Source organism: Acartia tonsa, chromosome 5 (genome assembly GCF_053477335.1).
Source record: "Acartia tonsa isolate MP-2025a chromosome 5, ASM5347733v1, whole genome shotgun sequence".
In the NCBI taxonomy this organism is placed as follows: Eukaryota; Metazoa; Arthropoda; class Copepoda; order Calanoida; family Acartiidae; genus Acartia; species Acartia tonsa.
This window is the reverse complement of record NC_137264.1, coordinates 18,815,528-18,834,419: the sequence shown is the minus strand read 5'-3', so window position 1 is coordinate 18,834,419 and position 18,892 is coordinate 18,815,528. Positions and strand designations below refer to the sequence as shown.

Genomic DNA, 18,892 nt, shown 5'->3' with positions numbered 1-18,892 from the left:
TCAAGCAACTAGGCCTCTATCTCTTACGGTTCTCCAGATATAAGCACTTGAAACTACCCCCATCATGAAAAAAATACCCCATATCATATTTTGGTCCCCCATGTGCATAAATGGCTTCCTTATGTAAATCTGAGTTACCACAGTCAAGCAACTAGGCCTCTATCTCTTACGGTTCTCCAGATATAAGCACTTGAAACTACCCCCATCATGAAAAAAATACCCCATATCATATTTTGGTCCCCCATGTGCATAAATGGCTTCCTTATGTAAATCTGAGTTACCACAGTCAAGCAACTAGGCCTCTATCTCTTACGGTTCTCCAGATATAAGCACTTGAAACTACCCCCATCATTAAAAAATGACCCCATATTAATTTTTTGACCACCATGTGTGAGTTTAAACCCCTTGCTTCAATTTTAATATCATAGCATTGTTTGCTACCCCATCTGTGTTTTTCAACCAATCATCATGTTTGTTGACATCCAGAAAAATGTATATTATGTAGTTCAATAATCTGCCACTAGATGTTCCTATTTCAAACAAACTATTGTATTTTTTCTTCAATGGAGCCAAATTTTTATCTTAAAATATTAGGTAAAGTAAAGTATTAGAATATGTTGGTGATTTAGTATAAAAAAAGTCTTAAAAAAGAAATAAAAAAAATAAATAGAGGCATTTTCAAATTTTATTCAAAATATAGGAAAATATAGAAGAGTGAAAGGCATAGCTTCACTACAGTGGAGTATGGTAGCTTATGCTACCCTAATATAAATTCTTTCGCGCGAGGCTCACTCGCAAACCCCTCCAGACTCTCCCCTCCCCCCTACCCAGATTTTATTTCCCCTTCTGCCAATCATTCCCCCATCTGTCAAATCAGACCCCACCTTCCAATCCTGGCCCCATGTTCCTTTTTAGACCCCATCCTTCATTTTTGTCCCCTGTTCAATAATTTATCCCTTCTCTGACATTATTTTGTTTCTCTTGGAGAGGAACAAAATATGAAGATGGGGATAAATTAACATGATGGGGACAAAATAATAAGATGGGGTAAAAATTTCATGATGCCGGGGGGGGGGGGGTTTAATTTGATAGATGGCGGGGGGGGGGGGTTTATTTTTTCAGATGGGGTAGAATCTCACTCCTCAACTGGGAACTTGCCGAAAGAAATTAATACAAATAATAGAAAAATCTGCACTTTTTCCCTTTTTTTAGACGGGGGACCAAATAACAGGATAAAATGTCTAGAGATAAAATGTCGTCGTAGAAATAAGCCGTGCCAGAAAGTATTGTCTGCTACTCAGTTGTAAATAAACATTAGGAAACAGGTGGAATAAAATTTTTACATTTTTCTTATTACTTTGAAAGCGAAGTCTTTCTGTAATTAGGCTTTGTACGTCTGTAATGAATAGAATTCATAGAATGTAAGCGTATTGTCAATTTTTAAAAAGTCAAAATGATAGCAAAACGTAGTTCCAATTGAATTTTTTAACAAACCTATTTTTTTCAATTGACAGAAATTATAGGTGCCCTTATTAAGTATTCTGCATTACATTCAATTTTAGATTATATTTAGATTTCTTACGAATTTCGGTTATGCAAAATTTAAAGCAAAGTCACTCTTTAGCAGTTCATTTTTGTCTAGTTGGATGTTTAATATTTTTGATTCGCTTTTGATGCATGAAAGATAGCATGTCTAAACTGCTATTATTAACAGAATATCTGAATTAATTTATGATGTAATTTAATTTTTAATAACATACTATAACACATATTTAGGTTTTTACAAGAACACAAATTAAAATGGGAACAAAGAGAAATGTGGATATGATGGATCTTTTAGATGAAGAATTGGAAGGTTTGTACAGATTATATCATATCTGCCTACTACTAGTAAAGGAAAAAATATTTAATTCAAAGTGCAGTTCATTCTTTAGATTGTACAATCATATAAAAATATCTTTAAAAGTCAATATGGAGTGATTTGATTTTTTTATATGTTGTTAAGACATCCTTTGCTTAAAATAAATTTTAGTAAGTCTTTCAGTGAATGTCCATTATGTAGTTTTGAAAATTCTTTATGATTACTATTGGCATTGTTTTCTTTTACTCCAAGATAATTCTCAAGCTCTTTCTGATCATTATTTTGTAATTGTTTTATATTTTAGGTGAAGATATATCCTCACTTCATTCAGAAATAACAATAAAAGAAGAAACTCAAGAGGAAATAATTCCAGGTATTGTTGCTTTTAACTTTTTGAAACTTCTTATCTCCTTTAATTTTCTTTTATATAGCTTCTATCCTTTATTCAAAGATTGTTGAGTATGATTTGCAAAGCATTGTAGGAACCTCAGCTTCTACAAAGTTCCTCTTTACTCCTATAACATTTACACATTTTCTCAAAATAAATTGTATTATCCTAGTTTAATGTTGAATTTAAAACCCCATTAGCTTGATACAACTGCACTTTTTTTTGAAAAAAATGGAATAACAATTTGGTATGAATGAATTTCATTTGCATAGGTATATTATTTTATTTCAGGCTCAACAAAAGCCACAGTAAAGCCTAAGAAATCTAGAAAGATGGAGAAAGATCATATTACTACTGAAAATGAACCAGTTGCTGAGAGACCAAATACACCAGAAGCTAATTTTACTTCCAAGAAATGTAAAGTTCTGTTAACAAAAGTTGAACATGAAAAACTGTCTGATAATGATGCCATCTTGATGTTAAAATCATTTAATGCAAAACAACAAGTTAATGTGACGCCTTTGGATAATAAAAAATTACCTGCTCCCAAAAAAACTTCAACAAAAACCAACATTATAATTAACAAAGCAAAAAATCTAAAGAAATCTTCCAAAAATGTAACAACAAATAAAGAAGACTCACAAAAAATATCTGCAAATGAATCACCAAAGGATCAGTCTAATTCAAAAGCATTTAAAAAAGTAATTAAAATGGATACTTTTACAAATAAAGGTAAACCAAACGATGAATCTGATTCTGATGATACTATCTCTATTGACGATGATTTTGACATTAATAACATTATTGAAAATGAACAAGATGATTCTAACTATACTGTAACAACATCAAATGGAGTGACAACCTATAAATGCAAAGAGTGTTCTGTTAAATCTGTAACACTCTGTTTCTTTAGAAATCATATGTTAAAAGTACATGGTACAGAAATGCCATTATATTCTTGTGAGTATTGTGGAGAAACTTTCTCATTCAGAAAGAGAAGAAAGCTTCACATTTTGAATAATCACCAAGATGACAAGCAAAGGTCAATATTGTTCATTATATTCAAATAATTTTTTTCAAGTATTTGATTTCATAAGCTAAACTTGTTAAATGTTTATTGATGGATGGTTTTTTAGTAACAAATCTTTACAGGAAGTTTTGACATCTGCTATACATGAAATTACAGCTTTGACAAAGTGTGATATATAAATACCCACACAAATGGAATTAGAGAGTAGATTTTTATTGGTCATGTAATAAGTTGAGATAATTTCATTTTGCCCATACATAAATGAATGTTAGACAATTCGGGAATAGTCCTTTTCGTAACATCGCCCCATAAGGGGCGATTCGTCGTATTTTTAAAATGGCTTTTTATAGGTTAGGTTAGGTGATTGCCCCACAGAGTTAGGTAATTGGCCCCGCAGGGGCTAGAAATAGGAGAAAAGCTACTTAAAAATACGAAGAATCGCCCCATAAGGTGCGATGTTACCCGACAATTCTTTATTATTATATCTGATAACCTTTAAGTAAATCACATTTCCCCCTAAGGACGTACAGGAGGAAGTTTTAGCTGACAGACAAAGTAATTTTGAAGTAGCTTCGCTTAAAAATATGAATGATAATGAAACTTATTGCAAGGTTTACGTGTTGTAAATGTGACTTTGAAACCTTGAACAAAGGTAATATGAAATCTCATGTATTGTCTGTCCACAAGAGTCAAGTTAAACTCTGTGATTTGTGTCAAGATTTCTGGACATTTGACAAGGAACAGTTGCAAGTACATATGAAAGATTTTCATGAGGTAAATTTTTTTTGTCAGTTGATTGGACTGTAAATCGTAATGATTCTTGAATTCTTTTCCCATTTGTTAACTTAGAGTACTTTAATTAAATCTTGAGAAGTTTGTACAAAATAGAAGTGTCTAAACATTTCCGTTGATAATTTTAATCTTCAGAAGAGGTAATTTATTTTGTTATTGTGGGGGAGTACGCTTTATCTTCCATTGTTTTATCACTTAAGTTAATTACCTCACAATGACAGATCATTTAATATAAAACATTTTTATCATATCCTCAAAACTTTCTAGTTTACAAAGGTAGAATTGTATACCTTTAAAAATTAAAGATAGAAGGTAAATTCATCGTGTTGGTCTTTAAAAAGTTTATGTGTTTTTTATCAATTTATTTAAGAGTCGTATAACCTGCAAAGAGTGTGGACTAATAGCTCTATCGGAAGAGGTCTTGAAACTTCATGTTCAAGCTGAACACAACAAACAAACGTAAGTAGAACTCATTATCTTGTAATTTGATCAGTGAGTAATAAGCAAACAAAAAAATCTGTTCAATTTTAATCTTTTATATTATTACTATTAGCTTGCTTTGTGAAAAAGTAAACTTTGACAATCACAATAAACAAAGGCAAATCTGAAATATTTTCTATCCTAGTAAACATATTTTTATATTAAGAAAATTTCCGTGTGACAAGTGCAACTACTTCACCACCAACCAGTATAACCTGAAGATTCACAAACAATCTGTTCATGAAAAAGCCAAGTTTCCTTGTCCTAATTGCACATATGTTTCAGGTTATTTTGATTTAGCTGTTTTTGGGACATAAGCAGTCACAGGATAGATAGAAAAACTTTTGTATAGTTGTACTGCTGATAGGTATACTGTATAGTTCAATAAGTTTTTCCGGGTGTAGTCCCTTTCGTACAACGCCTCTTAAGGGGCGTTTCGTCTTATTTTCACAATAGCTTTTGATAGGTAATTTTATGTTAGGTTAGGCAATTGGCCCCGCAGGGTTAGAGCCCCCGCAGGGGCTATAAATAGGGGGAAAGCTACTGTTAAAATACGACGAAATGCCCCTTAAGAGGGACTATATCCGATTTTTCTTCCGAAAATGGAGTTTATATTTTTACAAATGTAGAAAAGATACATATGTACGTTCCCGTTTCTTTCCTGTTAGATTTCTTATCTGAGATTTAACCCGTACAGAAAATAAAATACTTACTTGAAATTATTATGTATAAAATAAAACATTTCAATGTTAAGGTTCAAAAGCAGGGTTGACTGTGCACCAAAGGGCAAAACACAATTCAGGTTTATATTTTAAAAATTTAAACAATAAGTATTAGTTTTCACTAAAACTTATGCATTTTGAATTAAAATAAAATAACTGAAAAATGGTTGAGATACTTGGTACAGACAGACATCCATAACTTTAAAGACCGACTTGAAATCATTTGTCTGAAGCTATAAGCTATAAAATTGTTACGAGCATTTTTGCTCCCTTCAGATGTCAATATAAATTATGAATTATTTATTTTTCTAATTAAGTTCATTTATGTATAGACAATGGTTTATCGTTAGCTCTGCAAATTGCCAAAGAAGCTCAAAGTTTATCATTTAAATGTGAGGAGTGTGACTTTGTAACCACCAGAGCTGATCTTCTCAAGGGTCACAAATTACGGTTGCATGTTCTCAAGGTATTTTCATCAAATATTCGATCTAGTTTTCTACAAGTAATACATGCTTGGGTAAAGTGAATTGAAACCAACACTTTGATTGCACAACCCTTGTAGTCCCAAAAGTATTGAGACCAAAAGTATTGAGATATACCAGTTTTATAGCCAAAGCATTAATTTATTCTGACTTGCAATAGTTCCAATATTTTTTGTTATGAATCGATATGGGCTGAGATTCAAACCCATGTCATCCCTGACATTTAGACAACGTTTCACTTTCGATATTTGTTTAAACTGTGTAATTTTTACATAATTAAAGTGTTTGACTAACATTATTTGGAATTGTCCAATGTCAAAGCTTCTCAATCAAAAATGTCTGTCTGTATGTTTATATGTTCGTCTTGTCTGTTATCCAAGATTAAAAGTACACAGTAGAATTTATGTAAAGATTAATCTGAAGTAAAGTACCTATGATTTGCAAGGGCTGTTTTTCTTTGTAACTTTTTCTGATCAATAAGTACTAGGACAAACGTCAGAGCGACAAACGTCAGAGAGACAAACGTCAGACTATACAAACATCAGAGTGGTACAAAGGTCAGACAAATTAAGTTTTTTGTAAAAGTCTGACGTTTTTTAAAAACCTTAAAAACTATGTTTGTCGCTCTGACGTTTGTCCTAGTACCGTATTAAGTCTATCTTACAAATATCCGTTTGTTGTTCATCTTTTCTTTATATTTTAAATTTTGAATAAATTATTTTATAATTTTGTGCTTAGTTTCTTGTTAATATTGGCTTATCTTGTGTTTTTTTTATGTTACGCTTTAGTCTTAATTTTACTGTTTTTTCAAAAGAATAAGATTCTTTTTGTTATAATTTTTTATACTTTTTAGGATACATTTTTCGCCTGTCCAGAATGCAAGGTGACAGTGAAAAATGCGTGGAATCTCAAACAACACAGAATAAGTCAACATGGTATTTGTATTGAGTAAAATAAGCCAAAAATGTACTGCATATTGTTAATCCGCTTTAACCTTATCCCCTCACCCCTCAAAAAAGAAAATGTTGACAACGTCTATATAGGCGAAGCTCTGAAACGGTAGGACAAACTAACATTAACAATTGTAGAGTGTGAGAACTGAACAAGCAGAATATTAATGCATAAGTCTAAACAAAATTATAAGTAAAGGGATAGTTCCAAAAATCCGATGAAAAATAATTATGCAAAAATTTCTTGTCAAAGATTAAAATTTTCACCATTTTTAAATGGACATACGAACTTTCTGGTAATGAGTATAGAGTTGCTACGCTTTCTAAATCGTAACAAATTGTTACAGGAATCACCTTGCAAAGTTTGAAATCGATAGGACAACTCTAACCTGTTTTAATTAATTAGCTAACTGGCCCTGACGGACCGATCCTATATTATATTATTAAACAAAATATTCTGTTTACCCAATAAGGCAGCTTTGAAAAAGGGGAGATGGAAATTCTACTTCGTACACCTATACAAAGAATAGATGATCATGCTACTAAATTCGCTTACAATAATGTGATGCGAAAATATTTTGTTATTTAAAATTATGTTTGCTTTGTAAATTGTTACTCCTGTATCAACAAACAATAAATATTTTACACAAGTTTTTTTTATTTATTGAATATTTATGTATATACAGGGTGGGGCAAATAAAACCGGACATTTTTCCAACGGCCATAGCTCCAAAACTACTTGACCAATCAGGACGTTTGACCCCACTAAAAAAAGCTTAGGTAATGCCCATAAAAATCTTTGGACGATGGAGGACATGTACTCCGAGCTGGCCGCGGATATGTTCAACAAGGCGGATTCAGAGTGCGCCCGTACTATACCCTGGATTCTCGACTATGGCTTACTAAATCTAACCTCAGTCCATCTGTAGATGAGACAGTCTTATAAGACTTGCAGGGGTTTCTGTTAGATACATAAGTAAGACACTAGAAAAGACTAGAGCTCTCTATCCCAGCTGGCTTGGCCGTAGTACTCCTGCAAAGTGAAACGTGGCAGATTTTGAGATGTCAAAAACGTCTAAAATCTTGAATATTTCTAGGTTCTGAACTTCAGGGGTCCATATTGAACCGTTTTAGACTATGGGTTGCGCTGATAACCGGTTCGGGCGGTTCAGGGGGCGGGTAGAGGCGGTGATTGGGACTGGCGGCGATCTTATTGAATTATCTAATAGTCATATACCCAATTTGCTTCCCATTTTTTTAAAAAGAAATTATTAACACAAAATGGAGAATAGAAAGGAAAAGAGAGTATTTACGTGTGATTCAATTATTCTCCTTTACCATTACCTTATTTTAAAGGAAACGAGATTGGCAACATCCGTAAAAGCAAAGCAAACGGTAGGAAAAATGAACATTAACACTTGTAGTGTCAGAATTATTAAAAAATAATTTATAATTCACACTAAACATTAGAACATGTTTATTTTCAAATATGAAACATCTACTTTATAATCGTAATTGACTGCTGACATTTTATAATTTTAAGCAGTGAGATTTCAAAAAAAAACCAAATAGAATTATTTTTGAAATTGTCTCTTACACTTTTTTTATGGCTGTTATCAAAACTTTTCTATTTCTGATTTATTGTTTGTGTTAGATCTGACATTTTTTTGAGAAGCTATCTTCTTAGAAATCAGCACACTTGTTATGAACAGTAAAATACAGCCTGAAAAATATGTTGATAGGAAAAACAATAACTATATTGTAGGTTGCAATTTGTCTGGTTAAAAAGTGTTGGGAATTTTATTTAGTTTTCACATGTTAAAATTAAGTATTTTGTTGCTTTGATAAATATGATAATCAGGGGTGGGGGGGGGAAACAATTAGGAAGTCACAGTCATGTGCTTTTAATTTGATTTAAAAACATGTTTCATCTCCCTATGCTTCTGAGGACAATATTGATAATACCTGCTGTACATGCAAGGATTATGTACATAAAGGTCAAAGGATGTTCCTCTACTATATGTCCAGTCAATACAGTAAATGCTTTTGAACCTGCAAATATGTTGCAATTATGGTTGCAGTATTCAATTATTTGATTTGTTATTATTAATTTTCATGATTTAAAATATATGTAATAAACACAGAAAGATCAAGGTTGAACTTAAATATGAGGACAAATGAGAGGACATTTAATTATCATTTGTATGAATTATGAATTATTAACTCATTCAAATGACTTTGTTTGAATTTCTTAAATATTATAAAACTAATTAGGATGGTATGCTTCTTACCCAAGAATGATGAGATTGCAATAGCAGATCCTATTCTATTAGATATCACCATTCTCTCTCCCAGCCATACAAAACCTAAAGAATTTCATATACTTGATGCTATTTAAGATTAGTGAAACAGTTCAATCCATCAAGTTGTTTTCTTTTACTTTTAAGACATTTGAGTAATATAAATGGGAACCAATTTCACTTTTATTCTAAATGTGAAAGAAGTTGTATCAACTTCTTTTTTATAGCTAGCCGGTTCTTTTAGTAAGTAGTAGATGTAAAATTTTTCATAGAATTCAGATATGCAATCGGTTTTTTTGTAGACCTCTTATTTTTAAAGTAATTTAAGTTTTTTAAAAAAATAATAAAGTCGGTTTTAAGGTACTAAAACGCAACAAAATAAAAGAAGAAAATGGCCAGTAAGAACAAAAATAGTAAGATCTTTAATTTGACACCTTACTTTTAAAATTCTATTGAGTAATTATTGAAAAAATCTATTTTTTTAACCTCGGTTTAATAAAAACTTTAGACCTAAATATTTTCTCAAACAGACATAAAAAACATGGGTTCATATATACCTTTAGAATCAGAAAAATATTACGAATCCATTGTAAGCAAAATTGAAAAAAAGTAAAAAAATAAAAAATTAAACAAATGGCCAATTGTATTTTTTGTTCAGGCAACACTATCGTCTTCCCTTTTTTAAACCCCCTCTTTACCCCCTTCCCATTTTTATACTCAATTCAAGAATTAAGACGTTGCCTGTACAATATAATATGATATTTTCATATAATTCCTTTTATTGTAGTTTATATACTATATTGTAAACTTTTTTTTTCAATTTTGCTTACAATGAATTCGTAATATTTTTCTGATTCTAAAGGTATATATGAACCCATATTTTTTTATCTGTGAAATAATAAAATTAAGTTCAAAGTTTTTATTCTCGTGGGTTTAAAAAAATCGATTTTTTCAATAATTACCTGACAGAATTGAAAAAGTAAGGTGTCAAATTAAAGATCTTACTATTTTTGTTCATAATGGCCATTTTCTTTCTTTTTTTTGTTGCATTTTAGTACCTTAAAATCGACTTAATTTTTTTTTTTTTAAACTTAAATTACTTAAAAAATAAGAGGTCTACAAAAAAAAAACGATTGCATATCTGAATTCTATGAAAAATTTTACATCTACTACTTACTAAAAGAACCGGCTAGCTATAAAAAAAAGTTGATGCACCTTCTTTTACAAAATTTCAAGACTTTCTTAAAACTGATAAGTATTATTCTACCTGTGCTGTAGATTGATGCTAAACCAAATGCAAAGAGGGCAGTAAATACAAACAAAACAAATATATTATCCTCTCCAATCAAGCAAATAACAGAAGCTCCAACTAAAAGAGAAACATAAGTCAATTACCTTTATACTTTTCAATTTGCAGTATTAAGTTTTTTAAAAACTTCTGAGATTTATTTGTATTTGTTTCCAGTTTTTCTTGTAATTAAAAAGGATTTTCCTTCATTAATTAAGATTATTGAAAAAAAATTTATAATTACCCAAAGCACAGAGGAAAGATATCACCATAAGGGCTTTATGTGAGACGAAGAAAGCAACAGGCACTACAAAAATCATTTGTTACTATTTGAGCTGAAATTGTTACAATTAAACACTTGAATAAAAGTAATAAGATTTCATCTAGTTGAAAGTGATAGTTTGTTTTGGATATGATTAGTACAATAAAAATTCCTAAATATTTAATATTATTTATGCCTGCAAGTCCTCTGGTTCCAGCAAACCATCCCCAGAACACTGCTGATAAATCAGAGCCCTGTTGTCTTGTTAATCCTGCAATATTCAATAATTCAGAAAAATTACCTGAATTAAATCTAACTTATATTAATTTTAATGCTATTAATGCTTTATTAATAAAGATTTTCATTATCATGTAAGCATTAAAATAAGTTAATCCTTAAAGTATTTCTGGAATTGAAAACTCTACCTAGTTTACACTTGACAGCAAATACAGATATATATGCTCCAAATGAATGTTCAAGTCCAACATAAACAAAAAAGAAAATGAGCATCATCACAAGAAGTAAGAAGTGAAGTCTTGTTGACTGAGTTTCTTTATCTTTTTCTTCTCTAAATTTAAAGATATGAGATAGTTTAGCTCATTTTTTTGATAATAGCCTAATTTTACTAATCTACTTTGCACTAAAAATAAATTCAAAAAGTTTGAAGACTCTGTGTTAGAATATCTTGCCTGGATTTTTCTTCTTGCCTTTCTTCTTCATTTATGCTCATTAGGGATTTATTGTCTTTCACATCAGATATGAAGTAAATGATAAATGCTGAAATAGATAATCAAAACTATTCAGTGATTAGTAGATGTATGTATGTAACTTTTGTTGCAGAAAATATTCCAAATTCTGCATTCATTGAATATAATAAACTATAGTTGAATTGTTTTACCCATAATGTTTTAATTAAATCATAAATTAATATTAAAATTAAAACACAATATTTTGACAAATTCTTACCAAAGCTAAGAATCACAGGAAGGGCTCCAACTAAAGGATACAAAAATTGGATTGTAAATATTGATTCAGTATTTGCCAGTTCTCCAACTCTACAATATAATCCTTTAAAATAACTTTAAATATTTATAAAGAAATATCCTTGTAAAAAATTAACAGGATGTTTATCTGTCTGTTTACCTAAAGATCTCTAATTGCTGAACCCCAGTGTAGCTAACATATTTTCTTTCAATAAAGAAAACAAGTCATCTTTTTATCTTACCTCTCAATAGCATCAAGATTATGAAGAATTTCCATTGTTTCATTTGGTTTTGCAATAACTGACAACACACTGTCAACTATTTGCTCTTCATCAACATTGGCCAGAAAATATCGAGCTATCAAAACAAGGAAATCATTTTTCTTTAAAAAAGAATAAAGCTCTCATTCTTATTTTAATCACTAGAGTTGGCTCGATATAACTATCTCCCTATTGGCTAGTTTTCTATATGCATATATATTTCTCAATAAATCTATTTTCCTCACCCGGCATTACTATTTAAACGGAAGTAAATATTTGATAATTTAAATGATCTTAAAAAGATCTTTTAAATTATATTTTTTTCTTTACATTACCATCACCAAAGGGTTTATTATATGATTACAATATTTGAACACACAAAGTGTCGCCACAATCGAATTCTTTTAAAACAGAGTTTTCTTAAATCTATTATATCATAAATTTAAATTTTCTTTTTTATGATTAGAAATTAAATACTTCATTATAATGTAAATAGCAACATGAAATGAAAAAAATGAATTTGTTTTTAATAAAGTAAAATAATGGGTCTTATCGTTCTGGGCAATGAGAGTTTATTATGGATTATTGGAGCACTATGAGTTTTCAACGAATAGTCCTTGGAAAACTTGAGCTCGGTTATAGACATTTATTTCCTATATAGATCTGACATGGATCTTGAAGCAATTAAGCAGGCCGTTTTGTACAGGTTAAAAATTGGAAGATTTCATTAAATAAAAGTTATCGCAAATATACTTAGTAAATAAACTCGTTTTTAATATCTAAACTCAAAATTGATATGCAAGAAAAGTTTAAGAAACAAATTACTCCAAGAATTGGTGTTTAGATTGACATTCATTATTTGTTTATATAATGTCTATTGGCCTTTTTTAGGAAAAGAAAGTTCTAGATAACTTATTTTAGTGATTAGATGCCTTATTAGTTGCATTAATCATAAACATGCAAGTTAGAAAATTTTAACAATGATAAGGTAATTGAAATGCATACTTACAAATGAATGACACTAGGAAAGCACCAGCACTCCAGGAGAACACCAAAGCATTCATGTAAGGACCAGAATCTCTTCCCTTCCAGATATCTATCACAAGCACTTTTCCACCTGTATTTGTAAACTACATTGCACACTCTTTTTAATCAGAATATTACAGATATTGATAGCATAAGTAACAATTAAACTATGATTTAGGTATTATATGCGAATAAATATTAGATTCATTAATAATGAACATGAGAAACATTTAACCTATACTTACCAACATCAAAGCCACCAATCCCAACACCACCAATAAAGGAGATTACATACAACCAAACAATAGTTGGCAAGAATGGCTGCAGAGCAGTGCATAATCCAAAAATAACCAACTGAATTGTGATTACCAGGTTCTGAAATCTTGAAAACAATTGGCTAATCATTTATTCACTATTTGAGGTCCATCTATAATATTCTGTAAGTTCTAAAAACTTCATAATATAGCTATTTAATGAAGTTAGAGAGAAATATGTCTTTAATTTTGAAATTATTTAAACGAGGGTTGGCAATCCGAATCTGGAATCCGTCCAGTTTTTGGCCAATTTTGGAATCCAGAATCTGATCCGGAATCCGTTTTTTTTTATAGAGGATTTGGATTCTGAATTGTTAAGCTAAAATCAGCGTCTTGAGTTTTTTCTTTCAACCTCCCCCCCTCTTTAAAGGCAAAGATAACCCCCCTCCCCCATCTCTCCCCACCTACACCACCAAGTGGAGAGATCAGAAAAAAACGCAGCTTTGGATTTTTCTAGTACCCAGTATAATTTAATCCTGCCTTAATTTATTTTTAAAAAGCCTTTAAAATATTGCTGGAGTCCAGAATCCGGAATCTGTCAAAAAAAAATAAGAATCCAGAATCCGTGGAGAATCCGTTTTATTTTTGGACGGATTCCGAATCCGGTCCAAAAATTAGTTGGATTGCCAACCCTTATTTAAACATACATTCATATTACTGCCATATCAACTAACCTTTTTAGTTTATCCATAATAATACCCATTCCAAAGCATCCAATGAAGGAACCAATGGAGTTAAGTAGAAATACAAATGACATATCACTGACTGTGACACCATAAACATCCTAATGAAGGTAAACTTTAAAAATTGTAAAATATCACTTATTTATACTTCTTTTTCTCTAAATCAACAATCTATTACAAACAAGAGTAATAATATCCCCTTCTGATTCTAAGATTGAATTCTGAGAATTCAAGTCAAATCTGTTTCATTGTTACCTTGAGGTCAAGTTGGGTTGGTCCTCTAATACCAACATTCATTCCATAGATCAAGTATCCAGCTAAAATAAAGGGCCATGAAATTGAGTAAATTCTTATGATTTTGCTTAAGCTTTGTCCCTAGCTTTTAGGGAAGGGCTTAGGATGTCAGAAAATCACCTTGGGTATTTATAAAGCTTAATTGAAGCATACAACCAATTCAGAGTAGCAATTTGATAGATCTTTTGCTTCGGCCAAAATAAACCTTACAAAAGTTACCTAAGACAAAAACTGTCCGCCTCAATAGGTTCCATGGATAAGATTCTCCAGAACTGTCCATTTCTTATTATGGTCTCTTTGAGATCAAATATCTGAAAAAAAATTAGGACAGTTGTACCAATAAATATGTATCACATTTATAAGAATCTATGCACAAAAATGACATGTATGGACAAACTAATAATCTGAGTTATATAGCAAATGTTCAGTGGTTATAAAAGAAATAAAGACAGAGAATTTTTGATTATCAAATAAAAACAAACTTTCCAAAAAGTAAATATTTATGTTTTTTTGTAGCATGTCCTACGGACCATTTAGTTTTTTACTGGATGCTCTCTATTTAGGGATATCTTATATGACAAAATCTATCAGTCTATCTTAATAGTACCCAAAAAAAAATCACATTTTCCCACAGCGGCGTTACGGACAGACAAACAAAGTAAATTATAGTGTAGCTTTGTAATTTGTTTTGGTATTTAAAACTGTTATTTTTGGTAAAAATTTGTTACTCGTATAAAAGACACAAATGCACTGATAGGAAAACAATTATACTAAAGTAGGAAATATTAACATGGATGTAAACAACAATGAAAATAAAGCCAAGTTTTCTATTTATGACAACTAATCATAAATATTGAAATGTTACTTTTTCTTGTTTAATTTGATTATAGTATTTTCAGATGTGATTTAACTACTTATTACATATTAGCAGCTAGCTCCTAGAAGCCTCTAGGGGCACTCTAGATATTTTTTGAGGGGTAATTTTTTCAGGGGCTATTAATCTTGAGAGAGTGATGGTACCCTCCCCAAAATAGTTACGACCATTACGAGGCCATTTAAAAAAAACTACTATGTAAAGGAGAACCATGTCGGTTCAGCGATTAGATGTCGTTTCAAACACACATTCATCCTGATACTTTTATATGGAAGATTCCTTATATTCTACTCAAAGAGACATCTCAACTACTTCGAGTAACTACTTGATAATATTCATTTGCTTTTAAGTAAAGTTGACCATGTTTTGTTTAAGAATTTATAATAAAGCTACTTATGACAGATCACGCTTTCTGGTTAAATTTAAAGTTTAAAAAGTACATTAATATGCACAGAGAAAAAATATTTTAAAAATAATAATCAAAACTTCTTATGGTTGTTGTCCTGAATAATATAATGGATTGTTGAAACTGGGCGACTCGTTAAATTGTTGATTTATTAAAAAATTTACCTGCAGCTGAACAGAATTTTTAATAAATGTAGCAGGTTAAAACATTTAGCGGCAGCTGTTATTATTTCAGTATCAGCCGCGAATATTGAGAAAAATATTGAAACTGGCTTTCAACACAATCTAAAGGGATAGGACAATTGCCGATAAATTTATTTAGATCCCCAATGATGATATACAAAACTCAATTTAATGAATCAACTAATCAAATTCATTAAAAGTCCCCAAAGTTGTGTTGTCCCCTTCATTATTACTTTCAACCGCATTTTTTGTAGCTTGATAGAATGAAAATGGCTTATGGTTGTGTCTATCAAACGCAAATTCTTCAAAAGATAATCTTTGAAAAAGTTATAAATATTTTTTGCCCCTTAGTGAGTTGTGTGATGGTATCCTGAGTAATTATATTGTCTAACTAGTGTAAATACAAAACTAGTAAAATTGATAGATTTTTAGCTAAATAAATTTATTTAAGTGAGTTTAGTTTCTAAATGATCTAAATCTGTATAATTGTGGGTCATTTGCCCTTTTAATCCTAAACCTTAAAGAATTTATGTTTATTCTGCATATCTTTTTTAAAGTTTCTATAATTTTTAGGTAAGTTTTTTTCTTCTTTTAGGGCAAGTTATGAAGGGAGCAAGGAGATTTGGACAATCATCCCAAGAGCGTAAAATTATTCCTATTATTAAAAATTCTTTTTCTTTTAAAAACAAGCATGAATTTTAACACCCTTTAGATTTAACACATCTACCTTTTTTGGAACAAAACCTTTTAAGGATCTACTGCAGTTCATGGTAAAATATTGCTGGTAAGCAATATTTCCAAAAATTTATGAATTTTAAAGGCTGGTAGCTGCCAAACGGTTCAACGTACAGATCATACCCGCACAGCATTTTAAGCGGCATAAGAAGACCTACAAATAATCTGGAATAACCAAGATCCTATTATGCACAGGGAAAGCTTTACTGTAGAAAAAAACGCGTAAAATAGGTCTTTTTCGTGCATTTCTCTGCACTGCGAGATAATTATGCATTATTGATTTACGGCTATTCCAGATTATTTGTAGGCCTTCTTATGCCGCTTAAAACAGTGTGCGGGCAAGATCTGTACGTTCAGCCGTTTGGCAGCTAGCAGCCTTTAAAATTCATAGATGTTTGGAAATATTGCTTACCAGCAATATTTTACCGTGAACTGCAGTAGATCCCCTTTTAATGTTAGAAGCGAAACCTCTAATTTTGTGCATTTGTATGAACACTCTCCTTGTCTTCTATTTTTACCCCGGGGAAACTTTTAGCCATCAAAAGAAACAATGAGACTTGTTAACACTGGGCTTTGGTCGCGCCCTTGGACTGGTTTTCTGAAGAAAAAAATTATTCAAGATTAATATGGAGGCCAAAAACTTTAATAATTTGGAATGTTATAATTATGAATTTCAAACTTTGGTAGATGATTCATGTGACATTAAGAAAGCGAAGCTATTCTATAGTCAAATACTAAAAGTGTGAGCATTTCCTGAAACAGTATCCTGTAATGGATACAAATTTCCATACAAATTTGTGTGGAAAACACAATTACATTCTGCATATAATTATGTTCCGACCCTCAACAAGTGTTATCGTTTGGGAGTTCTGTATTTACTTTGCACACACACAAACTAAATGTAATGAAAATGTTATCTATTTTTAAAGATACTTGTCCCTTGTTTAGAAGCTTTTTATAGCCTTTCCCTATCATTATCATACTTTTTAAAAGCAAAGCGCTTCTATAATTAGGGTAGGTATGTCCGGAACGGTTAACCCTTTTTCGGTTTTTCGATTTAAAACTTTCCATACTGATTCCTATAATTATTAGGTACGATTTAGGAAGCGTAGCAACTCTATAATCATTACAAGAAAGTTCGCACATCCATTTAAAACGTTTTGAGTTTCTTACTCTTTAATAATAAATTTTTGTATGTTATAATTATCCTATTCATCTTAATTTTAGAATTCCTATTACAACAAGATACAATTTTATAAGCGAAGCGTTTTATAACTAAGTCTTAAAAATGTAAATATGTCCTTAAACAGTATACTGTATTTAGCAGTTTTACAACAAATTTACTTACAATTTTGTATAGACTTATATGTACATTTATATTTTGTTTGTTCAGTTATGACACTCTACAAATGTTGATGTACGTTTCAGAGCTTCGTTTTTATGGATGTTGTCATCCTTGTTCTAAAATTAATATTTTGCACCCTTCCCAACCAATTGTTAAGGCTATAGAGATGCTTAGGTGAACTAAGCTTGCTCATAAAAAGTTGGTTCTAATAACTCCCAAAGTGTAATATTACTTCTAACTGTTATGACTATAAATATTTATACCTGATTGTGCTATTTCTAAGCAAACAACTTTAGAACCCGTATAACAAATGAAAAATATTCTTGCCATCATTATGAAGGAGTTTAAACAAAATTATTAAAATTTTGTAATTTTTAACAAGTTGGGGAAAAACCAAAAATATAAAACCATTAAATGCAAGGCTCAGATCCCTTTATATTTACCCGACGACAATGTAACGCCCCCCTTGTCTGTGTTATACCCCCATGAGGCACACTCACCCTTAATTTTGTTTTCATATTGGTGTAACAAATCTTCAGTGTTTTTCAAACTTTTTCTAAAAGCTTTGCGCATGCCCAAATGCACGCCGTATTTGTTGCAACAAAAAACCTAATGTAAAATTTTAAAGGAAAAAACTTGCAGCTCTTGTTTTAGCAAATCTATAGGAATACCATTTTTCAACGTATGTAATTAACACCACCCTTCACATAACTAACCATTTTTTTTGGTTCTTTTAAGCATATTCTTTTCCTAAAGTAACACAATTATTATAACTAAGCAATATAGACGTCCAAGAGGGGGTTAAGGGGTGTTTGCCCCCCTTACCCTCCCTCAAAATAAAAAAAATACATTAGATTACCCCTCTCAAACCTTTAAAATCTTATTTTACCCCACACCTCTTTAAAAAAGCTTGAAAAAATCATTTAAATGTCTTAAGAATCACGAAATCTTTGTAAGTCAAATGTTTGTTCTTTTAATAAATCTGTATATGTGCTCCTTAAAATCACAGTTACGGCTGTCCTAACTTAGATATATATATTTTTAGATTTTTTTTCAAGCTTTTTCAGCGCTCTGTTGGTGAAATGAGTAAATAATGAACAAGGATTACAACATCCATTTAAGTACCGATGTAAAATATCAAGAAAAGTAAAAAAGGGAATGACAAAGAATTATGCAAATTAATAAAAGAAATTTTCTTTCATATTTCGATTTTATGTAGAATAAAAAAAATACAT

General features: G+C 30.8%; 3 protein-coding genes across 11 annotated transcripts; 1 reads left to right on the top strand and 2 right to left on the bottom strand.

The window, feature by feature from the left end:
* Positions 1-1,234: 1,234 nt before the first annotated feature.
* LOC145318927 (uncharacterized) lies at positions 1,235-7,357 on the top strand. Of its 9 annotated transcripts, none has more exons than XM_080160640.1 (11): positions 1,235-1,325; positions 1,777-1,855; positions 2,166-2,234; positions 2,541-3,291; positions 3,891-4,053; positions 4,442-4,530; positions 4,718-4,836; positions 5,306-5,353; positions 5,606-5,739; positions 6,609-6,721; positions 7,231-7,357. In XM_080160640.1, the coding sequence occupies exons 2-10, from the start codon at positions 1,801-1,803 to the stop codon at positions 6,705-6,707; spliced, it is 1,527 nt and encodes a 508-aa protein (XP_080016766.1). In that variant the 5' UTR covers positions 1,235-1,325; positions 1,777-1,800; the 3' UTR covers positions 6,708-6,721; positions 7,231-7,357. The 9 variants fall into 9 exon arrangements, with proteins under 9 accessions (XP_080016766.1, XP_080016765.1, XP_080016764.1 ...); XM_080160639.1 differs by having other exon boundaries at positions 7,194-7,357; XM_080160638.1 differs by having other exon boundaries at positions 7,183-7,357.
* An 808-nt stretch (positions 7,358-8,165) lies between these two features.
* LOC145318926 (solute carrier family 60 member 1-like) lies at positions 8,166-11,149 on the bottom strand. The gene is made up of 7 exons (XM_080160631.1): positions 10,981-11,149; positions 10,752-10,826; positions 10,538-10,600; positions 10,273-10,374; positions 8,997-9,071; positions 8,671-8,757; positions 8,166-8,428 (listed from the first exon to the last, which is right to left on the bottom strand). Exons 1-7 carry the CDS (start codon positions 11,066-11,068, stop codon positions 8,322-8,324), a joined length of 597 nt encoding a protein of 198 aa, XP_080016757.1. The 5' UTR covers positions 11,069-11,149; the 3' UTR covers positions 8,166-8,321.
* A 43-nt stretch (positions 11,150-11,192) lies between these two features.
* LOC145318925 (solute carrier family 60 member 1-like) lies at positions 11,193-14,428 on the bottom strand. The gene is made up of 8 exons (XM_080160630.1): positions 14,335-14,428; positions 14,077-14,138; positions 13,813-13,922; positions 13,070-13,206; positions 12,808-12,915; positions 11,781-11,895; positions 11,522-11,610; positions 11,193-11,332 (listed from the first exon to the last, which is right to left on the bottom strand). The coding sequence occupies exons 1-8, from the start codon at positions 14,393-14,395 to the stop codon at positions 11,208-11,210; spliced, it is 807 nt and encodes a 268-aa protein (XP_080016756.1). The 5' UTR covers positions 14,396-14,428; the 3' UTR covers positions 11,193-11,207.
* Positions 14,429-18,892: the final 4,464 nt, after the last annotated feature.

Bases quoted from the DNA above. Each gene is read 5' to 3' on its own strand.
- LOC145318925 (XM_080160630.1), bottom strand. From the start codon at position 14,395: ATGGACAGTTCTGGAGAATCTTATCCATGGAACCTATTGAGGCGGACA. The intron at 11,611-11,780 runs GTAAGATAAAAA...ATTATATTGTAG, and splicing joins AATCTTGATGCTATTGAGAG to AGTTGGAGAACTGGCAAATA. The intron at 11,333-11,521 runs GTAAGAATTTGT...TATCTATTTCAG, and splicing joins TCCTGTGATTCTTAGCTTTG to CATTTATCATTTACTTCATA.
- LOC145318926 (XM_080160631.1), bottom strand. From the start codon at position 11,068: ATGATGCTCATTTTCTTTTTTGTTTATGTTGGACTTGAACATTCATTT. The intron at 10,601-10,751 runs GCATAAATAATA...TGATTTTTGTAG, and splicing joins TGGAACCAGAGGACTTGCAG to TGCCTGTTGCTTTCTTCGTC. The intron at 8,758-8,996 runs GTAAGAAGCATA...ACATATTTGCAG, and splicing joins TGCAATCTCATCATTCTTGG to GTTCAAAAGCATTTACTGTA.
- LOC145318927 (XM_080160640.1), top strand. From the start codon at position 1,801: ATGGGAACAAAGAGAAATGTGGATATGATGGATCTTTTAGATGAAGAA. The intron at 4,531-4,717 runs GTAAGTAGAACT...TTTTATATTAAG, and splicing joins GCTGAACACAACAAACAAAC to AAAATTTCCGTGTGACAAGT. The intron at 5,354-5,605 runs GTTTATATTTTA...ATTTATGTATAG, and splicing joins AAGGGCAAAACACAATTCAG to ACAATGGTTTATCGTTAGCT.